Source organism: Morchella sextelata (genome assembly GCF_020137385.1).
Source record: "Morchella sextelata strain SCLS chromosome Unknown scls_21, whole genome shotgun sequence".
Taxonomy (NCBI): domain Eukaryota; kingdom Fungi; phylum Ascomycota; class Pezizomycetes; order Pezizales; family Morchellaceae; genus Morchella; species Morchella sextelata.
The window spans coordinates 904,068-926,159 of record NW_025408636.1 but is presented as its reverse complement, the minus strand read 5'-3'; the positions used below and the strand labels follow the sequence as shown (position 1 = coordinate 926,159).

The 22,092-nt window shown below is 45.3% G+C and overlaps 5 protein-coding genes across 5 annotated transcripts; 3 read left to right on the top strand and 2 right to left on the bottom strand.

Annotated features, from left to right (window-relative positions):
• Positions 1–6,383: 6,383 nt before the first annotated feature.
• Positions 6,384–9,497, top strand: H6S33_006820 (uncharacterized protein; the record flags this gene model as incomplete). The annotated part of the gene is made up of 12 exons (XM_044838173.1): positions 6,384–6,542; positions 6,606–6,642; positions 6,714–6,793; positions 6,847–6,873; positions 6,934–7,092; positions 7,152–7,354; positions 7,427–7,494; positions 7,558–8,062; positions 8,122–8,307; positions 8,374–8,628; positions 8,683–8,847; positions 8,909–9,497. The coding sequence occupies 12 exons, from the start codon at positions 6,384–6,386 to the stop codon at positions 9,495–9,497; spliced, it is 2,433 nt and encodes an 810-aa protein (XP_044689638.1).
• A 912-nt stretch (positions 9,498–10,409) lies between these two features.
• Positions 10,410–11,038, top strand: H6S33_006819 (uncharacterized protein; the record flags this gene model as incomplete). The annotated part of the gene is made up of 3 exons (XM_044838172.1): positions 10,410–10,680; positions 10,741–10,893; positions 10,956–11,038. The coding sequence occupies 3 exons, from the start codon at positions 10,410–10,412 to the stop codon at positions 11,036–11,038; spliced, it is 507 nt and encodes a 168-aa protein (XP_044689637.1).
• Positions 11,039–11,461: 423 nt separating this feature from the next.
• On the bottom strand, positions 11,462–13,127 carry H6S33_006818 (uncharacterized protein; the record flags this gene model as incomplete). The annotated part of the gene is made up of 7 exons (XM_044838171.1): positions 11,462–11,468; positions 11,530–12,001; positions 12,062–12,393; positions 12,670–12,779; positions 12,840–12,859; positions 12,972–12,985; positions 13,075–13,127. 7 exons carry the CDS (start codon positions 13,125–13,127, stop codon positions 11,462–11,464), a joined length of 1,008 nt encoding a protein of 335 aa, XP_044689636.1.
• A 476-nt stretch (positions 13,128–13,603) lies between these two features.
• H6S33_006817 (uncharacterized protein) lies at positions 13,604–14,075 on the top strand (the record flags this gene model as incomplete). The annotated part of the gene is made up of 2 exons (XM_044838170.1): positions 13,604–13,704; positions 13,760–14,075. The coding sequence occupies 2 exons, from the start codon at positions 13,604–13,606 to the stop codon at positions 14,073–14,075; spliced, it is 417 nt and encodes a 138-aa protein (XP_044689635.1).
• A 292-nt stretch (positions 14,076–14,367) lies between these two features.
• Positions 14,368–16,269, bottom strand: H6S33_006816 (uncharacterized protein; the record flags this gene model as incomplete). Its single annotated transcript, XM_044838169.1, has 4 exons — positions 14,368–14,574; positions 14,628–15,114; positions 15,188–15,922; positions 16,118–16,269. The coding sequence occupies 4 exons, from the start codon at positions 16,267–16,269 to the stop codon at positions 14,368–14,370; spliced, it is 1,581 nt and encodes a 526-aa protein (XP_044689634.1).
• Positions 16,270–22,092: the final 5,823 nt, after the last annotated feature.

The following is a 22,092-nucleotide window of genomic DNA, read 5'->3' as shown; positions in this document are numbered from 1 at the left end:
GTGTTGGCCAGATCTGCAGAGCTGCAGAGTCGGTCGCAGCTAGCCGGTAAATCACACACTGATCACCGAGTGTTTTTAACAGCTCAATATATCGATTAGATATAACTTTTCTTAATACCAGATCTGATATAGCGACGATCCGTTCTCAGCTGGCCCAACCAATTACTCCAAGGCAACTTGTTCACAAGCACTAGCGTAGCGCGCGGCCCGGGACAAGATATACATCCAGGAATAGCCCGCACGGCCGCCCGCACGGCCTCGCCGGTCCGCCGCACGCCAGATATCGCCGTTTACTGCATGCCAGAATTGATAAAAAAGGGACCGTCCGGTCTGCATACGTTCGGACTCAGAATAGGAACTACATCTCGGCGCGGCCCTCGGGCGAAGATGCGCAAGCAACAGAACGTCGCCGAAGAGTTGGCAGTTCGTTCGATTGAATGGCGTGATTTATGTGCGAAGCAGATTCCGTGTCGGCGATGAAATCTGAGACAGTCAATACGTAAAGCTTTGATCGGGCATCTCCGGAGACGCATGAGCGCATGAGCTCGGAGGAACTGTCGGAGCTAGAAGCAGCAGAAGGTCTCGGGGGGCTTCTGAATACCTCCGCGGTGGGGGTGGAATGGGGGAATTGATGGGAGCAACTTTTCTGGAGATCTGTTTGCCCGAGATAGGCCTACTGGATGCGTCGGATGCTTTTGTATCAGACTTGAGCGGTGGTGTTCTTGGCCCGGGCTAAGATTGCCTATCCCTATTATATGTTGCGAAGTTCTCGGTATTGTCTTGATATTTAAAGGATTCTTTGATATATTCCCGCTAGCCTCCGACGTACGTCCTCCGAGACTTCGCAGATGCCCGAGAGCTCCGATCATTGCAACATCTCGGTCACCCGGAAGCACTCGGGTTCGCCAGCCGAAACCTCCAAGACTCTCAAATATCCTATTTATCCCCGGAGAAAGAAAAGAAAGAGAAAGAACAAAACCAAGACCCGGAAGTCTACTTTGACAGGTTTTTTATAGATTAGGTTTCACGCACCGAATTTTCTCCGAAACTCTCCCCGAGCTCCGGAGGTCCGGAGGAAAAGCTTTTGCCCAGGCCCGGAAGTCAGCCACTACATACATCTAATAAGTATATAATTATAACCTGCATATGCATGTGCATTTAAAAGCTTCTGATTGGCTCATTGAGAGAGATTTTATTTCACTTGAAACATGTTGTGTTGGATCATGAACATAGGGTATATGTATTGCTCTGAGTGGTATTAGATTGTTAATAGGTTTTCTACAGGTTCTGGGAATCGATTAGTAGTTCGATTTTAGCGGCTTGGTGGCTGTTAAAGGGATATACTTGCAGCTTTAACGGGAGAAATTGTCTGACCTATCCACTGATATATGTAAGATACCAGAAAAGCACATATCGACCAGAGCAGATATAGTGATGGACTTTGCCTGTCAGCCGGGGCTCGACCCCTCCTGGCAGGCAAATAGAGAAAATAAGCCGCAAAGCGGCTTGCCTGTATATTGTACTAATTGATATACATTTAGTACCGGCCGAAGGCCGGAAACCACTTGTATGCATGTAGCTACATACATGTCTTGTGTGCCAAGTCACATAGGTAGGAACAGTCGAGGAATAACGTTTTTTCGAGGGTATAATTTCAACAATGTGCGCGCGAGGTGTAGGCACTCCGGGACGTTAGTAGACCTCCGGACTCTACTTGGCAAAACCCGGGGTCTTCGGAGGCCTGGAGGTTCGCCGGAATTCTGTCGGAAATCCACCAGAGGGCTATCGGAGGTTTTTCTATAGTCATCCGCGCCGGTGCGGTGCTCACATAGCCAGCAAGCTTCACTAGGGAAGAAGCCGTGTGTGCATGTGCTGTAGAAATTATCGATACACTTGATCAGACACGCCGATTCAAACTCGCACCATCCTCGCAGGTAGCCGTCCTGTCTGGTAATACGACATATATCGGTCATCCTCAAATTCCCGCTCGCATTAAGCTCGGCCTGTGCATGCTTACGGGCCAAAAATGCGCTGCATCACAGCTACGGGGTCCACGGCAAAACATCGGTCTTTTTTTTATTGCACTTTATATATCCCCTCTGTCCCTTTGTCACAGTTTCCGCGCCGATATTACGCCGAATTCCTCCGACAATATATCTGCAACACCCGGCAGCGGGGGCGGTTTTTTTTTTTGCTTATTCCCCCCCCTCTCTCTCTCTCTCTCTCACACACTCTCTCCCTGAGCCAATCTTTTGCATAACGACTATCTCCTTCTTACACACATACACACGGCGATGCTCTACCTACGGGACGAAACCGTTTTTCATCATCATCGACATCTTTTCACGGCCAGTCCTCGGCGGGTTTCTCGGCCGAAAAAAGAAAAGAAAAAGGGAAAGACTCGATATCGCACCCCTCCTTCCTAGGTATGGTACGGGCCTCTACAACACTCTTCCTACCTTCTTCATTCACTCTAAGAAGCCAGTTGTGCTGTAAATCGCGCACGAATGGGGAGAGAGAGGTGGTCAAAACGTAGTGATCAATAAATATAGCTTGCCGCTATATATATGAGGGGAAATTGCCGCGTCGTCTATCTGTGCCTACTCAGAGAACAACATTCAGGGGTCCCTGTATTATTCATTGTCATAGGGAGAGAGCTCGGGAGATCAGCGGGCGGGGCAGGCAGAGACGATGTAGGTACGCAGTGCTCTGGGTGTGTACGGTTGCCCGCCGCTATAACGAACGTGCATATTGAGCACCTTTCCGCTCGGTATAGCAGATTGTTCGGTACAGCAGACCAAACTCTTTGCTGGGGGTAGGAAAAAAGCCAGCCCAAGTGGTTCGATACAGCAAATATTCGGTATGGGAGCGTTCGTTACAACAGCGGGCGACTGTAGTTGCATACATGGATACCTCAGACTCGGAAATCAAGAGGATGTAGGGCGCGCCTAGATGAAGAGAGCGCAAGAAGTCCGTATATTTGAACGCCGGGAATATCAACACCCGGTATTTATTGTCTTATGATTTTATATATATGTGATTTCTAATCCGATACCTATCCTATCAGAGGGGATTCCATAGGGCTGATCAATGATTTTGTTTAGTAGTGTCAGGGGTTGAGGCGCAGACCAGGGAACCTGCGCGGACTCTTCTCTCCTCCCCTTAAGCTTCCTGCTGTCACAGGCGTTGCGGTCGCGGAGTGTCGCTGTTAAACTGTGCCTCATATATTGAGTCATTGAAGTCAGTGCTGTTTCGCCGATGTCTGATATTCAATTGCACGACTGAGTTGTTAGTATTGAATATAACTTTTTTCCTAATAATATATTGTATTAGCTGTCGGCGTTGGAAATTTCCGTTGGATTCAAGCTGGAACGCCAACGAGTCCGACCTTGATATTCTGGCAGAGTAGAGCTGCTAGCTTCTCAGCCCTAGTAAATGAACCCCACTTATCGCTCAATCAAAAAAAGAACGCGTACTCCTCTTACCCCAGAAACTCGCGAGCAGAGAAAAGAAAAAAAAAGCCACACGATACTGAGTACACACGCAGTTGTCCACCCATCTCCCCGCATTGATAGCTCTAGTCTCTACTCTAGAGCACCTGCCTACTCCAAGTATGATGTAGCTCAGACAGCCTCCAGAAAGGGGCCAGTGCGGCGATATCGAACTCGAAATCGGGCCGGTAAAGTGTTTAGCCTCGCACCAAAAACACGGGAAGCCGAACAGTAGCCAATCACTCGGGAGGGAGGGAGGGGGTATCGATGAAAGACATTAATACATGTATTTATACATGTATCGATAAATCGACTCGTATCCCCAATCCCCATGTTGTTGTTGTCGCAGACCTGCCCCCCCCCCCCCCCCCCCAAACTTAAACGAATTTTGTCATACACACCACCGGTCTTCTTTGCGTCTCATCGTACCCTCGTAACACAAAAGAGCCGATAACACAGCTTCCGCGCCCGACAGAAGGGGAGTGTCGGCTAGGGACCCATGGTGCAGTCGTCGAAGAGGGATTATCCATGGCACGTCGACCTCGTTGCGCAATTAGGGATTTGTGTTTTGCTTTTCCATGATATGAAACCAGAATAGTTGGCATTTTGATATGACCCGACTTTTACAGTTCATGGGGTATCCGCATTTCTCTTACTGGCTTTTGTGGGGAAATTTGCCACTGCGGAGGAAGAAGCTTATTTACGGGTTGTGCTCCTGGCGCTATGGAGTGCGTTCGTAAACCTTTGGGTCGGTGGAGTTGCTACCGGCTTTCTGTGCGAGACGCTCAGTTATCTGTTCTTCAAAATCAAATTCGAGATGGTTGGAGTTGGAACATACGGCCCCAGAGTAGGCGATTTACACATGGATCCCCTTCTCTTCATCTTCTACGCCATGCGCTGTAAGCGATATGTAAAGTCTGGTCTGGGCTTCGAAAAAGTGCAAATTCAGCTAGATGCTAGCCCCTGCGTTCTTGTTCTACCTGGTTGACATCTCGCTCTAATTCCCAACAAGGGTGACTAGTTTGGACTTTCTGTTTGTAGATGGTTTTTTTTCTGGGGAAAATCGAGCTATTGGAAAGTCCTTGCGGGGTTTTCTTAGCGAGAGCAGTTAGAGATTCACAAGGTGTCACTCGTATGTTGTTTTTGTGGAAATGATAGCTTAGGAAGCTGTCACCAAGTTTGGTTAATTAAATGCACTTTGTAGTGTTTTTGAGTATCCAGTGCCCCTAAGCGACGAGGAACGTCTTATCTCATATGTCTGTGCCTGCACCGTTAAGTCTGGTCCTGTCTTGCGTTGCTAATGATATAGAGATGAGACAGTGTAGTTACATACACCTATCAGCAAAATATTTAACCGACTAAATGTACATCCAATCACTCGTATTAAACGGTGAGGGGTAGGAGATTTCTGGTAGAGACAGTACCACTGTGGACTTACTTCAGGTTGAGAAACTTGAGGGTTTCTTTTCTGCTTTCGGGAGGCACCTACTAGTAGTAGTAATCGCTCGGAATTTAAGGGTGGACGCGATCCCCCGCAGGTAGGGTTAAAGTGGGGGTATGATTAATTCCACCTAAATTTAAGAAAATAGGCTTTATTCTTTGCAAGAGTATGGAGAACCGTTTTTGTCAGGAGTCACCAAGAGTGGAGTGCTGTTTTGTTGAAATCGTTTAGGAGTTGGTCATACCTCCAGGTTAACCATATCCCCAGAAGTGCGTCTGGTTGAAGCCGCGTTCATCCAGCTGTTGATGTGTTGAGCCCTCCGTCCGGTTTGAGAAACCCTTATTAACCGGCTATTTGCGAGCTCACCCGGTCGCTGGGTCCCCATAAGCCGAATACAGCGCCTATATCATCGTTCTTTAAGATCCCCCACATGGTAACGAAACCAAAGTGATCGTCATAAAAGTTTGATATCGAAACTCCACTCCTCTCACCGGAGGAATTTTTGTTACTTCCACAGGGGATTTCAAATTCGCACCCTTCTACCGAGCCTCCCGCCGGTCGAGCACAACTCCACCTTGGCCTGTTTGATAACCGTTAGCCGACAGAATTTTCTCCCTCTTTCCCCTCGTGCACGGAGCCCATGGTGGTTTTATCGTTGCGATGGACGAAAGAGTGCCCTTTTCTGTCTGGTTATGTTAGTATCGCGTTAGACTCCACAACGGGGCTGAACAGGAAAGCCACGTGCTCTGGGGCTAAATTTGCCGTGTTCGAGAGACGATAGTGGTTCCTGCAGCCCGCGTGAGTTTTGTATTCTCGAATGCTTGTAAAACAGCTTTCTTAGACATCAAAGTAAGGAAGGTGGTTGGTTGGCGGTCCCAGCGATGAGGGTGTACCGAATTGAAATTCTTTTCTTCTTTGGCCATGAAGATGCAGCAGCAAGAGCAGCACCCTCAACGTTTGCTTGTGGGGCTGATTTGGATTTGATGGTGTCATTGTGATCGTCGATCCTGATTTTTCGCTTCACAAGCTCCAGCCCTCACCCCAGTGATCGTCTCGCTTCTGACAGAATTGGTGTTGGTTGATTGGTTGGATTCCGAGGAGCCAGGATCCCCAATTGCAGAGCTAAAAAGTACAAAACCAACCCGAGACCCAGGTTTTGTTGTGGGAACAACTCGTTACCAGCCCAAACTTCAACCCTAACTCTAACTACTTGTACCCAACTTACTTGCTTTACATATGCCTTGGGATCAGGTTTAATTCGCCTCCCTCTTCACACTGAGGCACGGAATATTCCCTTCACTCCCCTCCTACCCTCCCCGACCGATTATATACCTTGTGTACCAATCTACCTAATTAACTGGCCTACATACCCTTTCAGTAAAACCGCGCTAAAAGTTTTTTTTCTCCTTTGACACTATATATTGGGATTGTTTTTGGTGGTTAAATGAAGCATGAGTGACTTCAAGGGATGGCCAGGGAACGAAACTGTCTTCATCGTTCCCATAGTGATCACCGCAGTCTCTTTTGTGGCCGTGGTTTTGCGATTCATATCTAGGACTTTAGTCAGGAGACGAATAACTGTGGACGATTGGCTGATTCTATTGGCATGGGTAAGTGGGACTCTTTCGGAATACTCTCGTTTAATTCAATTTACTGATCTTGCGAATTTTTAGATTCTAGCGTTTGGATTGACGGCTTCTTTGGCTATAGGTAAATTATTGAGATTCTTAGGAAATTTTAAATATATGATTAATTTGATTGCTAAAGATATGTAACTGTAGGGGCGAAGTATGGTCTTGGGAGTAATGAGCCTTTAGTGGACGCCTCTATGGATACACACAATCTAGAGGCAAGAAGAAAGGTACGTTGCCATTGCTCTCATAACTAAAGAATAATGTTGACATATTTATATAGGCTCGATTTGCAATGGTCCTCCTATATGTATATCTTCATAGCTGGTACTAGGTCATGTGAGAATAAGCTGAGCTAACCTCGCAATAGAACCCAACATACATGGCAACGAAGATATCGATATTATTTTTCTACTTGAGTCTTTTCAAAAACTTTAAGCCGCTCAAGTGGGGCGCCTGGATTACCATGGCAGTCGTTGGAATTGGAGGATTGATAATGACAATGCTGATATTGTTTCAATGTCATCCTGTGAGTTCCGCTGAATCGTATATCATATTAAGGTAGCTTACGTGTGGTGTTCCGAATAGATTTCTGCAGCCTTCACGACGGATTATACTCCCCCATTGGAGTCACACTGCAGGAATGTAATCACAATATTTTATGCCTCAGCGCCACTGAATATCATTACCGATTTGGCAATCCTACTACTGCCAATGCCAGTCCTGACATCATTGAACCTGCCTCGGAAAGAGAAGATCGTTGTGGTTTGTTTGTTTGCAGGTGGTGGATTGTAGGTGGATTGGTCCCCTATTCACTGGGTTATGATTCAAGTTTATACCACAGTACTAACTATAAACCTAAGTGTTGTAATTATTGGTGTCGTGCGGATCTACTTCCTTGACAAAGCTGTGCTTTCGGGTAACTTCGACTGTAAGCAGAATACCAGTCATTCTAGGGGCAGGAATGAAACTAACAACTGGCGTGATATGACAGCGGATGTCTCTCTATCGTTTATGTGGTCAGCCATTGAGGTCAACGTGGGGATAATGTGTTCCTCAATTCCAATGCTCAAGCCCCTGGTTGTGATTTTGATTCCGAGCTTTTCTTCCATCCATGAAATCGGCTATAACACCCACACCAGAAGAAACCCTACTTTTCATGGGATTTCTGGAACACATGAATTGACTCTACGCGGCACCGCGAACAACGAATCTGCAATGCAGAATCACAGCACTTTTGGCGCCAATATGAGCCATAATACTGCATCATCTGGGACTTGCGGTAACACGACAGAATTGCTTTCACCCGTTTCGGCATCACGAATGAACCCTGTTGAGGCCTCAGTGAGACAGGTCTACAAGCCGTTAATCCTTGTCACGATTCTATTCTTCTTTTGGGGATTCTCGTATGGCCTTATCGGTGTTTTGAGGAGCAAGTTTACTCTGCTTTATGACTTCTCGCTCGCACAGTCTTTGGTATTAGAGGGTGTATATTTTGCGTAGGTGTCTACTTGAGACAGGAATCATTTTGTTCTTTGTTTTAACCAATATTTCGTAGACCATATGCGTTTACGCCCCAATTTCTTTCAGGGCCTTTGCTGAAGAAATATGGTTTCAAGGCTACTTTTATTACCGGGCTACTCACATACACTGCCGGCTGTTTGGTCTTTTGGCCGGCTGGAACCTTAGGCACCTTTCCGGGATTCATTGTGGCAGCAATCATTTTGGGAGTTGGTATTGCAACGTGAGTCTTTCATTTTCAAACATACTCGAGCTATTAATTAGTTATACTAAACATTTCTTTCTATAGAATCGAGACTGCTGCCAATCCATATGTTATTTTGGTTGGCCCACAGGGAATGGGCGAATCCCGGATTTGCTTTGCACAAGGGTTCCAGGCAGTCGGCACTATCTGTGCATCTCTTTTGGAATATTATCCAGTCTTCTCGAGAATAACTTCTAATGATGAGGGGGTTGCGGACATGAATTGGGTCTTTTTGGCAATTATTTTATTTATGGTGTCACTTGCGGTTGTCTTTTATTATTTTCCACTCCCAGAGATAAGGTAAGTGTGACCGAGATCTGTTGGTTTTTCAGTCTTTTCTAACATCGGCTACAGTGACGATGAATGCCCTAGTCTGCCAATCTGTGACGACCCTAAGTTTTGGAGGACCGAGTTTGCGCTTGGACCGATACTCGCTGTTTTGACAATCTTCTTGTACGTCGGTGCCCAAGAAATGTTTAACGTATTTTGGGAAGAATACTTCGCCTCCATCGGGATAGGGTAAGCCTCCTCGCTACCTACATGTAGTTTGTGGTAACGTCACTAACTGATATTTCCCTAGTAATCTAAGAGTTGAAATGAACTGGGAAATGCTTGGTTTCGGTCTTTTCGCAGTTGGCCGTTTCGCGGGTAGCTTGGCTCTACTCTGGCTTTGCCCCCGCGTCGTTTTGTCCTGCACTTCAGTTGGCTGTGTTGTGACCGCCGCACTCGCAATAACAAGAACTGGAAAGGCAGCCGCAACTATGATGGTCTTGAACCGCTTTTTCCAGGCTAGCATTTTCCCCATAGTTTTCGGAATGGGCCTTCGTGGCCTTGGACGCCACAGTAAAACTGTCTCAGTCTACCTTGTCACCGCCATTTGCGGCGGTCCGGCACTTTTAAATGTCTATTATGCTGTATCGAAGGCTAGGGGATATAGCTTTGGCATGCTTGTTCCAACGATCCTCTTTGGTCTATGCTTGGCGTTTCCAATTTACAGCTACTTATCCCCGAACCAGTTCCAGCGATTTGGAGCTGCAATCAGGGGCAACACATCGGGTGCGCTGAATGACGTCCCGCCAATGGCTAAGGACGTGATTCAATATGTTAGAAAGGGTTTAGGTGCGAAGCAGTTAAAAGCCGTAGAGCATATCGAGAACCTACCAGTATGAGGTGGTTTGAGGATGACTGAGACGATACTTTCAGTTGCTCGTGGGGGATAAGATGGTGACAGCTTCTGACACCGTATGGTCGAGCTCTCTTTACTCTAGGTTATATCACTCACCATCGAAAGATTTAAACCTTTTTCCCGGTAAAGCCTACGGCGGCGACAATATATATTCATAGCCGCCCTAAGCACTATGCCTTACGGACTTCTTGAATTCACGAAACAGGGAGACACCGAACACGAAAGGCACACAAGAGGATGAGAACAGTGCATACATCAGTCAAAGCAAGAACCTAGTCGAGCTGCAGCTGGTGGAGTGTCCATTAGTTTGGAAGAAAGAAAAAAGGGGGGGGGGGGGAAGCGAGTCTATGGACTCGTCGCTTTTGGGGGATATATCCCCTGACATGATTCGTCTAACTAAAATATTTCTTTTGTTTGGGATTTCTTTTGGTCTTCTTGGCGTATGCAATGATCAATTTTTTGGGCGTTCGGGAGGTACGGAGGCGGTTTCTAAAAAGTTTTCCTGTAGGGTCTTATATCACTTCCCATGAGTTCGAATAGTAGTTCGTAATCGATATTTGTATTGGGTAATAGCTAGTTGGGATGTAGAAAGTGGAAGATGCCATCATTGAGTTGAGGTAATCAGAAGTGGGGTGATTCATGTGCACATGCTCTTGTGCCACTGTTCAATTAGGCTGCATACATACCAAGACTCTCTAAGCCACGAGTGACCCACTGTGAAGCACACCCCTAACCCACGGAACCCTGTGATCCGTGCGCTGCGCCGCAGAGCCTCAGGAGCTATTAAAGACCAGACTACAAATATAAGCAGCAGCCCGTCGAGTCTTTAGCCCTGAATCATCCCCATCTTCCTTCACTTCCCCCCCCGCTTCCCCTAAACAAGAGAAAGGCAAAAATGGCAACCCCAATGACCTCCCGTCCGAAAGATCTTTTTTACTTTCTTTTCTCGGCAATGTTTACAACATCCATGGTCTTCATGGACCTTATCCCGCTCTGGCCCAAGGCCATTCTGCCGCAGGCCCTGAAGGACAACCATACGTGGTATCTTACCACCTTCAACGACCAGCTCATGATCAAGTTTGAGCCTTGGTTTGCGGCCTTCTTGGCGGTCGAGGCCTTATATCAGTTGCCTACAACCATCTGGTTCTTGAGCGCGATTCCAAGTGGTTAGTTGGCCTTTCGCGATTGATGAAGGGATGGCGGCTAATTGAGTGTTTCTGGGAAAGAAAACCCAAAGTTCCCGGCGCGCGCATTGACCTATGCGTCGATCTCGTTTTTGACCACTCTCACAAGCTGCTGGGCCATCTGGAAGGATGGTGATATGACTGAAATGCAGAAGTATATTCTGTTGGGATTCTATGCGCCATTTGCCGGTATCTGTATGTATAGCCTTTATAAAAGTATGAGATGTGAATTGGACTAATTAGCGTGTCTGTGATAGTTGGGTTCATGGCGATGGATATGTCTTGCCGTATTCAAGCGAAGATGGCGCCCAAGGCTGTGAAGGGAAAGAAAAGGGTTTAGATGCAGAAAGATTTTGCGGAAGAGACATGTAGGGATGGAGTAGGAGTTAGATGCGCGCAGGTTAAGAATTATGTAGGAAGATACAAATTTTATCACGGCATTATACAATTGACGAACGCCCTTACGCATATTTGATCCGGTTATTGAGAGAAATTGACCATCAAAAATATCGCCTATCTATCATACAAATGCAGCCTCAATCCTTAATCTCGTTTTATCGCTTTAAATGCAAAAAAGAGTGAAAGGTATCATATTGTACCCATATCGATCCATTCACAAAACCTCCCAACTAAATCATTTTTATTTCGTTTTATGCTCTGCAGAGAAAAAGAAAGGTAAAAAAAAAAAAAAGAAGAAAGCGGTAGAAAATAAAATTGAACCGTAAAAAGAAACAGATGTGGCGCCTCAAGATTAGCACCTGTATCAATGCCTTATCGTATTAGCACCTGTATCATCAAGAGAGATCTGAAATATGAGGTTATTCAACTCACATCTTGTACTCGCAAGAGCCACCAGTGCTCCTATGAGGATCCTCCGCCTCCAACTTGTAATCGATCTTCACATCCAAGTCCCTCCTGTTCCTCTCTGTCGGCTTGCTGCTGATATGACCAACAATGGTCTCCCCACGGTTAACGGTCAGGATCTCCTGAAGGTAGAACACAGTCTGCTTCCAGTGGGTGTATTTGGCATGAGGACCAGTACTGAAGCGGATGGGCTTATGGCAGGCAGTGAACTCTATATCGAACCAGGATATAAGCGCATGGACGAAGTCATTGCGGGTAACAGTTAGCGAGTAAGGAACGCTAAAGGCGAGCTCGGCGGGGGTGACAGTGTAGAGATCGATGGAGAAGATGAGACCGGGGTCGGTGACGATTGCTTTCATTTCAACCGTGTCCACGAGGGGCTCGGCGAGAGCAGTCTTCTGAAGAGGGGAGAAGTTGAACCCGTAGACGTTATTCCAGACTATTATCCTTCATTAGAGAAAGCGCCTAGACACCGCATATTGTTAAGTTGTAAACTCACATCCAATCTTTTCCTCCTTGTAGTCGCCATCTTCAATGGCGGCCATGTAGATATTCGCCTTGTCGGGGAAGATCAATCCACCCGGAGCAAGGTACTTGTCTCTAGCGAGAAGAACGGTGTCCAACATGGATTCGTAGAGGAGGAAGTATCCCATCCATTCCGAGATGATGATATCGACCTTGTCGACAGGAAGGACGACCTCCTCCATTTTTCCCTGGAGAAGGGTGATCTTATCGCTCATGCCATTGACCTCAACAATCTCCCGTGCCTTCTCGATGATGGTGGACATGTCCACACCAATAACATGCTTAGCACCGGCTTTAACGGCGAACCTGAACGCGAGGAAATAAATATTAGCCGGGGAAATCACAGAAAGTTGGGCTTTTGGTAACATGAACTGAAGATGGTATTTTTCTCAGAGGTTATAAAATCAACAGACAAACAGATATCATAATATCGCCTTTTCAGACAGGGATAACTGTAAATTGAAAGTGTTTCTCATCATTGTTGGTGATGCGGCGACGGAAAAAGCAATTTCTTTTTTCCTTTTTTCGGGATGGAAAATTTATGGGCTCCCAGGAGTAAATTGAGCAAGAGAAAGAACTTACATGCTAAGAATGGAAGTTCCACATCCAACATCCAAAACTACCTTGTCCTTGAAAAGGTGGGCATTCTGGTAGATAGCATTCTTATACGAATTGGTGCGCACTTCATCTTTCTAGCAAAGACCAGGGTATCAGCTCTTATCCGAGTAAAAGTGAGAATGGATATAACCAACCAACATCTCCTCGTGGATGCCTTCATTGCAGCGAAATTATGTTAGTTTTTCCGCCTTAACGTTCTGTCTGGCCCCGGGGAAGAAAAACAAAGGAAGGCTGGTTTTATTCCGACGCAATTATTGCAAACTGACCATGATGATTGTAGCTATCCGGGGGAGAGAATTATCAGCATTGTCTTTTCTTCATTGATTCGTTTGTGTCCGGCTGGGGATAGAAAGAAAGGGTAGAACATACCTCTGAAAGTAGTGAACCTCAGAGTGCTCCATTCCCTCCATTTTAGTGGCCATGTTTTCTGAAAAAGTGAAAGGGTTTTCAAAAAATATCCTTGGTAGAAGATGAAAGACAGAGATGGGAAGAAAAAAGAGGGAAAGGGAAGGAGGATGGGAGGATGGAAGGGTGAGGTGGGGTGTGGTTGGTTGTTGCTGACCACTTTAGGGTGGGGAACTTTTTTCTTCCCTCGCCAATTTATTTTTTCTCCCGCTACGAGCAGAGCCGCTTTCTCCTTGCCCGACAACCCAGCGCTGAGATAGATAAGGCAGATAGCAGGGGGTAAATCTACAGCTTGTCTGCCTTAATGCTATCAGGTCCATTTCTGAGAAACGTGTAAGACCACCTACAGCGTAATTTGTTTGTGCACGATATGCCCACCATCACCGCCTAACAATCAAAAAGGGCGGCGACCGCATATTGATAACCAATTTGAACCCCAACCTAGATCATATCAACCAGCGAAGATTTCGGGCCTCAAAACTTTAAAACAGTCATGGAAGAACCATCCCTAACCCCCCCCAAGACACCAAAGGCCGGACCTCCGGTTCAGATAACAATCAAGAATCCCGAATGGGGTTATGCCCGCCTCAAGATGTAAAACTCCCGGTGAAAAGCCTCCATGGATTGAGGGCTGATATTGAAACGGCAGGATTTATGATCCCCCATACACCGCCGAGTCACCCTCATACCCACCTGATATTCTGACCTGGCGCACAACACTCACAATGTGTTTGACACAATTTCTCGGGCTTATGGGGTCGGCTATTCATATTGATATCTTGCATCTCGAGAACGATGAAGCATGGTTGAGGTTGCCGCAGAATGATACGACTATGTTTGCGGCGGCGGTTAGCGGCTATGTTGGTACAATCGAGGGGAAGAGTGTGGGGTTTAAGACACTGGGAATGGGTGACTTCCCGATGGGAGTTGTAGGAAAGGGGGAGGAAGATGCTTTGTGGGCATAGGCATTTAATGGGAGGCCGAAGATTTGTAAGGAAAGGGTACGGTATTGTAAAGAGAATATTTCCTATATTGGATACCGACTGCTAAATGCACTAGCTAACTAAAGCACGGAAATACAGAAAAGAACGATCATAATGCCGCCCACATGACTATAATTGAGAAACATGAAAAGAATAATCAAACACACAAATAGCCAAACAAAAAGCCAGACACTGCAAACCGAACCAGAAACAGAAGAAATTTTTCATTGTCAAACTCCATATTCCCACGCGCGCACAATAAGAAAACCCTTATTCAAACCACCTCCATGACCTTTCCATTGATACCCATTCCATTAAGGATATCCTTTACCATTGCGTCGGCGTATTTTCTCACAGATTTCTCGATGACACTCGCATGCTTAGACTTGGATTCGACGCGGGAAGGAAGCTCTTTACCAAAGATCGAATCCACGATTTCTCCGCCTCTAACGGAAAGGATTGATAAGAGAGTATCACTCAGCTGTACACAGATAAGTATTTATCTTGAACGGGATATATGCGATGGGTCCTTACACCATGTGTGCTCTCACAGCATCCCTGAAGCCAGATACCTGCGTCATCTGCAACAGCGCCCTCTGAAAACTCAACACGATAGTCTCTGCCGACGGCGCAAATGTTGCCCTTCATTAAGCACTTTGCTGACTTCAGCAATGTTTCGTGGACATTTCGGACATAACCAGTCGCAACGATAATCGCATCATATCCAATTGTTGTCTCCACAGAACCTGACCTAGTATTTCGCAACTTGAGATGAATTTCTCCAAGCTTATTTTCTTCACATCCCACAACCTCTTGCAGGGGGACAATGTGGTGTTGCCAAGTAGACTCATCAGAATTTTTGAGACGTTGGTGGTAGATGGTGTCGTAGAGGCGCTCGATCAGCTCGAGACGAACGACACCATAGTTAGTTGCGCGGTCCTGAATGATAGATTCGCGGCGAATATCAGCTGGAAGAGTGTAGAGGGTATCCACACGCTCGGGGTCGAAAATCTCATTGACACTAATATGAAAATTCTGTTAGGTATGGAGCTTCAGGCTTCAGGCAGAAATTGGGGTGTGGTGGGGGGTATTACAAAGGACTATCGTCGCTTGGCCTTAGAGCAGACCCCTTGATGATCAATGAGGTCTTTGAGTTTGGATACCGCGAGTGAATATCATTGAAGATCTCGGCAGCGCTCTGACCACCTCCCACAACAGCGATTTTATAAGCTCTGTCTTTATCGTTCAGCAAGGATGGAACAGCGGTCGAATATCTTGATGAATGGATAACCCTTTCGTTCAATGGGTTCTGAGGGAACACATCTGGAATTCTCGGTTTTCCGCCAACCGCAATGACTACATGCTTTGCAGACAACTTCAGAAGTTCTCCAGTCTCAATGCTCTTTGAAACAACCTCCCAACTCTTAACTGTCTTTCCGCTTGTTTCTGTGGGACTCACGGAAACGCACTCCTGGCCGTATTTTACATAATCCCCGAAATGTGATGCGCACCAGGACATGTAATCGTTGTACTCCTCTCTCAATGGTAAGAAAGTTCCCAGGTTGGTGAATGCAACCAAACGGCCCTTCTGGTGGAGATAGTTGATGAATGTGAATTCGGATCGCGGATTCCGAAGTGTTGCAAGATCTTTGATAAATGAGATTTGCATGCGACTTCCAGGGAGGAGCATGCCAGAGTGCCATGCGAACTTAGACTGACGCTCAATAAAAAGGACGCGCGCATTGGCATGTCGTTCATGGAGGGCAATAGCAATCGCAAGAGATGCTGGACCAAAGCCGACACAGATTAGGTCGTAAGACTCTCCGGAGCTGCCATTGATGTAGCCGTTATTTTGTTCCTTGTATGTCGAGCCATTGCTATAGCCGTTGCTATGACCGTTGCCATGGCCGTTACTATAGCCATTGCTTTTGCCGTTGCTGTAGACATCGCGTGAACCATTGAAGATTGCAGATGATCCATTAGAGAGCTCATTTATGTGACCATTGGTACTACCGTTTTGTGACCCACCCGGTAGAAACCAACTTGCACCATTCGGATGTCCATCAGTGTTGCGCCCGGAGGTGCCGCTACTAGTCCCGTTCTTCTGATTAAAGGTACCGTTGGCGAAGCCGTTGCTACCCGACGTACCATCTATGACGTGATAATATTCAGGCATCGCGTCTGCTTGAGGATTGTGCCAAGAAGAAACTGTTTATTATGGTAGTCTTTCTGATGGGTTTCTGATGACTGCTGAGGCGGAAAGATCTAGGGAACGGCCTTCTATACTTGTCAGTGCACCGATTCTCTATCTATAGGTGCTGGCCAATCAGAGTGTGGGTGTTTATAATCTTCAAGTGATGTGTGATGATGGTTGGATAGAAAAAGCAAAAGCAACCGGAGTGTGAGTGAGATCGAGGGCGCGGATCTGTTTTACTACTACTGACCTATGCGTTTGCTTGCAACGGCGGCGCAGATTTAGAGCTTTGTGTTGCAGAAGCGTAGGGCGCTGAAAGCGGTGCTTAATCTTACAACACGACGTAATACACTAAGCAGGAGCACTGGGCTGTTAATGAATGGGACCTTTTGTCTCATGAATGAGGCCAAAAGCGGTATCAGAAACAGTATAAATTAAAACTTACCTGAGTGATGGTAGAGTTCTTTTCAGATGACAATAGCAATAAGCTACCCTCAAATCTAGCAAATACCCTCAAAGCAAAGGCAAGAATATTTTAACTTAATGTGCTGGTTTGGGGGGGGGGGGACGATTGAGAATAGACAAGTGTGGTTTGTGGTTTGTGTCTTGTGAGCTTCTGTCTATCTTAAGGGATGGTAGGGGAGTGAGTGGCTAGATAACTCAAGCGGATATCCAGATATTTAAGTATGTAGGTGCAATCATCCAGACTGGTTCACATAAAGCTGTGGTCCTGAGCATACATGTGCTTTAGGTCGTGGTCCAAAGGAACTACCACTGCAGGACACGTCCCCCCAAGCTTGTTACATTACCAGGAGTACCAACTAGCTGCCAGCTGGCCTGAGGGAGGCCATGGGTCGAGATCAGATGTTTTTTTCTCGCTTGTAGAGAGGTAAGATGAACAGAAACAAGCGAGAATTTCAAAATCCATAGTATTTTTGGTCGTGAGACAGACCAATTTGAAAAACCATACAACCTCATCCACTCGATCTCACATTCTCTTGAACCAACGTCCAATTAGAAGAATTGTTTTATTGATGACCGATACTGAATTGCATGTGCCTTTTACTTTCTTTTTCAATGTCTTTGCAGAAGAACGTGTTTTTCGTTTAATAATTCCTCGTTAGTAGAACGCTGGGCTCATGGGTTTGAGGTTTCTACGTTGTACAATCAGAACAAGGTAAAATACTCTTCCTTGTTACCACTAGGCGGGCTATTCGGACAAGCCGAAGATTCTAGTTGTGCCATTGTTGCAGGAGCAATAATATCCATAGCCTTTCTCATTGAAGCTCCTCTAGCAGGAAAGGAATAGTAAAAAGGAATCCTCCATACTTGGCAGGCAGTGGCGGAGATGAGGGATTATGGGGAGGAGAAAATTGACGTAATTTAGGCCCAAAAGAAAGACCTTCATATCCTGCTAGGATTCTCAGAGAGTTGAGATCATGATACAGCGTGATGACTGCCTCGGGTTGATTGATTGATTCGATTATCGTAATCAGATCGTAAGATTGAAGTTAAGATAGAATCCCTGCCTGCAGAATCCACGAGGAGGAATTAGTTGCAGCTTGATATCTTTTCCCAATGGGGTTGAAACAGGGCTTTCTTGCACCTTCGTACTAGTTTTTTCCTTGTAACTTCTCAGCTGATCATAATCATATCTATCAATCAAAGCTAGCTGATCTGATAATGTGGATAAGATCGTTAAAAATATCTCGCAATGGATCCAAGGATTCAAGTGGGGGTGTCGTTCTTATGGCGATGTTGCTTTTGAGAGATTCGTCTCTTTCCTTCTTTCCAGGATTGAGGAGGAGGAGTTAGTGAATCATACCAAAAGTTGTGGTGTCACGGCTGGGTCATACGGTGGGACCTGCATTAATCCTTGCAGGACACAGCAGAAAGTGGGTCCATCACAGGATTGCTGGGTCACTGTGCCACTAGATGCACTGCTAGCGATATCTAATCCATCTAGCTGCAGGAATCAGATCATCAAATCTGATAAAAATTTGCAACGCCATGAAGAGCTTCCTGTTTTTGAATGGTTTTTTTTTATTTTTCCCTGTGTCTTTCCCGTCCGTCTACTTAGCCTTCCTCCGTTCCTCCCCGCCTAGACCTTGTGAGATTTGAAACCGTTCTGCCGTTCCTTTGAATTACCGAACAAATTCTTTTAACGAAGCTTCCTCACCAGGCCCCATTGGCGCTCTTTGGGGTAGAAGGGATGTTTGATGATCGGCCCAGAACCTGAATTGGGAATGACGTTTACCAGGGGCACCTCTCACCCCACCATCTGATAAAAAAACACGCAGCCTAGTGATGTGTCTCGAAATTAAGTTATCGTAAATACCATCTCCGAAGTAGATCCTTGCCTAGACCGCACAAATGGCCTACGAATAGCCCACGCGGCACGCAGAAATATACGAGCACACGCGTTTGCCAGCTCGCGAAGGAGTACATACCCGTGCCAAGCAAGAAGCCAAACACAATTTGTCAAGTTCCATACCAGATTGATCTGAGGCTTCCCCACTTCTCTTTCTTCTCCATCACAGGTCCGTCATCAACAAACCTTCTCATGCCTGCAGAGTTGAAAATTTATCAAGGGATCTGATATATTGGGTATGTAGATACACACACCCATGCCCAAGGAGAAAAGGCCCACTTCTCCCATCTTCCCCATGCTCCCTGCAGCGATGAGCAAATTTAATCAATTTATCAGACAATCTAGTAGCACTTAACGAAAAGGGGATATGCGTTTTTCTCCTCGCTTTTATTTTCCTTTGACTATATTTTGAGGGAATATCGCTGGGAAGTTCCTGTTCAACGCAGGGAGATCGAACAGAACTAATCACTCAGGCTCTTACATCGTTGAGTTTTAATAATTAAGCCTTTCTGAGAGTGGGTGTTTCGTCTAGATCTGATAAGTGAGGTGTGTAATACACAATGCCAATATAGGACTGGGAAGAGGATGACCGATATTGTACACGTGCCTCAATTGATCAACTTCATGGTGTTCAGAGGCTATAGACTTGGCGAAATGGTTCCGATTCATTGCCTCGCAAGATCATGCCGCTGTAAGTTCCCGTTCGCCCGATTCCACAGTATAGTAAACCCTTTACGGACGGGAGAATTGCTGGTGAAGACTTAGTAAGAAGTTTCAAAGGATCAGATAAGAGCTCGAACTTGCTTACAATTTATTAGGTACCCCACCTTGATATACGATTCTATTCCGTATGGGGGAGTTCATCAAAAGTCTTCAATGGCCGTAGTAGCGAAGAGTCTTCGGATTTCGAATGTAACGATTAGAGGTGGCATTAGAAAGAATGTTTTGGGGTATGGAGTGGTCTTAAATCGAGGAGACACCGGCCTGTCAGTGCATCATGATTGATCACTCGACCCCTCATCCAGTAACAAAGCATAGCCCTGGGACCAACTGGGATCAAGCGACACGTCCGCTTGCATTAGCACGGGAGATCATCCCTCGAAAGCGAAGATCTGCATATAGAAATCATCGATTCCTGATTGGCGCGAGAATGCAATCCTGCAACCAGGATGACATTATGGGCGTGCGAGAAACTTTGGAGACCAATGGGAACAATATCAGTGGTGTGAGCAAGATCTTTCATATTACCCAAGATACTGGTTCGGTAAATAGAAGGGTGGGTTGTCAATGATTACCAATTATTAATTACATCTATTATTGTGATCCCGGGAAAAACATGGATAAACCACTGTGATTGAGATCGAGGTCACTGGCCACCATAAATGTTCTAAATGATTCTGAGTAACATCATTGACCCTTTTTTGACTCGAGAGCTGGGAGGGATTGTGTTCGGTACCCTGTTGAGCGATGACTAGTGTACAAGATCTGATCTGATCTGATCGCAGATCAGATGAGATGAGATTAGATCTTGAAATACTAGGCGATAAGATACTTCCAGATCAGTTTTTATACAGCCACCATGAGACTTTTGAGATTTGGTTCATTGCGTTCTTGCTAGATCCTCATTCTATATTTCAAATTTCAAATTTACAAATATCACCATCTTTGGTCAGAATGAGATACTGTACCGCACAGTCATGCATGAGGCTGGTACAAAAGGGAAACAAAGACCAATCTGTTTATGGTCCAGCTGGCTTTCAGACCTAGATATATTTGGGGGAGGTCAATGACAGGAACAGAGTTATATCTAAGTGTTAGAAGAAAGATTTTAAAGTGTGGAGGGTGTTAAGTGAGGTTGTCCCCACTATGCCTGAGCAATATTGGTATTTTGTAGCTATATACGGGACAGGAAGATATTGATGCTGACAGATTTTAAGCTCAAGGAATAGAGATGAATGACTGTGGCAAGGCTCGGTTTTTTAGGTACATACATACTCTTCTTTGACTGCAAGAATTCTAACCTCACTGTGCCGTATAGTATACTTGGAATTCTCACTACTCACCTGACTGTATACTCCTAAAATTAATATATATATACGATTCTGGCTACATGTAGCTGTACACGTACATTGCATGCATCACTCCTAGAGGAAACTGACATTTATATCTCAGTATAATTCATCCTTTTACCGTTTGTCCACTTCAAGACTAGATAAAGGCAATTCTACTCACGGAATCATCAAAATCCTTCCTGGGAGTAACTTCTGCAAAATGTGCACTAATACAAATTATTTATTTATCGAGTTATACCATCTCTTATTACTTATATCGCCGACATACAACAACAGAGAACCCAAAACATCCAGGTATTATCCCTTAATATTATATAATCCAGGAATGCTAACATTTACTTGACTTACCTAACATCTGTTCTGCCTCAAATGTACTCAAGCTTGAACTTCTTTATCAACATGCGTTTCAAGCTCAAATTACCCCGCTGCTTCTTTTATCTAACAGACCCGTCATACTTTGGACTCTAATTTGGAATAAATTTAAAATTGATCTTATCAATCAAGCGTTGCAGAATTGAGGTCCGGTTTCAGACATGAAAGATCACTCGTTGTAAGTATTGGATGGAACGGTGCGACAAACATTTTCCAACCCCAGCAGGTCCTGAAACCTCTTTCTCTGAAATAAGTTAATTTATTTTGTGATGGTATATGATCTCTAATCCTTAGAGACAACACATCAAGAGAAAAATACGACCCGCCGATGATCAGCCCATAAACTATCACTCGCATATGTCAACAGATCAGAAGAGGAAACACTACAACGCGTAAGGGCTGAAAGAATATTCTACAGGGTTCCCCAAATATATTGGAGTAAAGCAGTATATACCGTGAGATGCTATCGATACTTCGTATGTCCCTAGTTGCCTTTATTTTCATGTCGTTTCTACAAAAGCTTGAGTGAAACAGAAATTATGCGCTTACCTACTAGTCCTGAGGACCTAAACCCCAACATTTTCGAAAGCCTAAATGGCCATTTACTCCACTATCGACGGCATAATATGCTAAGTAAATTAAACTTTTCTTTCCTTTCCGTGGCATAGATACCAAGGTAACCCTAACCCTAGCGTCTGTAGTTTTGTAATATATAATTCGTACAAGGGTGTAGGACTAGAATTTTCATTATATTGGACACACCTGACCAGGTTTTTTATTATATTTATTTCAATACAGTAAATAACTACGCATATCTACGCATATGTACATATGTTTGGGTAAAATTCGTTGGTCTCGTTAGCCCATAGGAGGTGCACCTTTATATCCCATCGATTACTATAAACACCGTCTAGATACGCCTGAAGTTACCACTGGTGCATTGATACAACTCCAGATAAATATATCTCTGTGGATAAATTTGGTTCACCA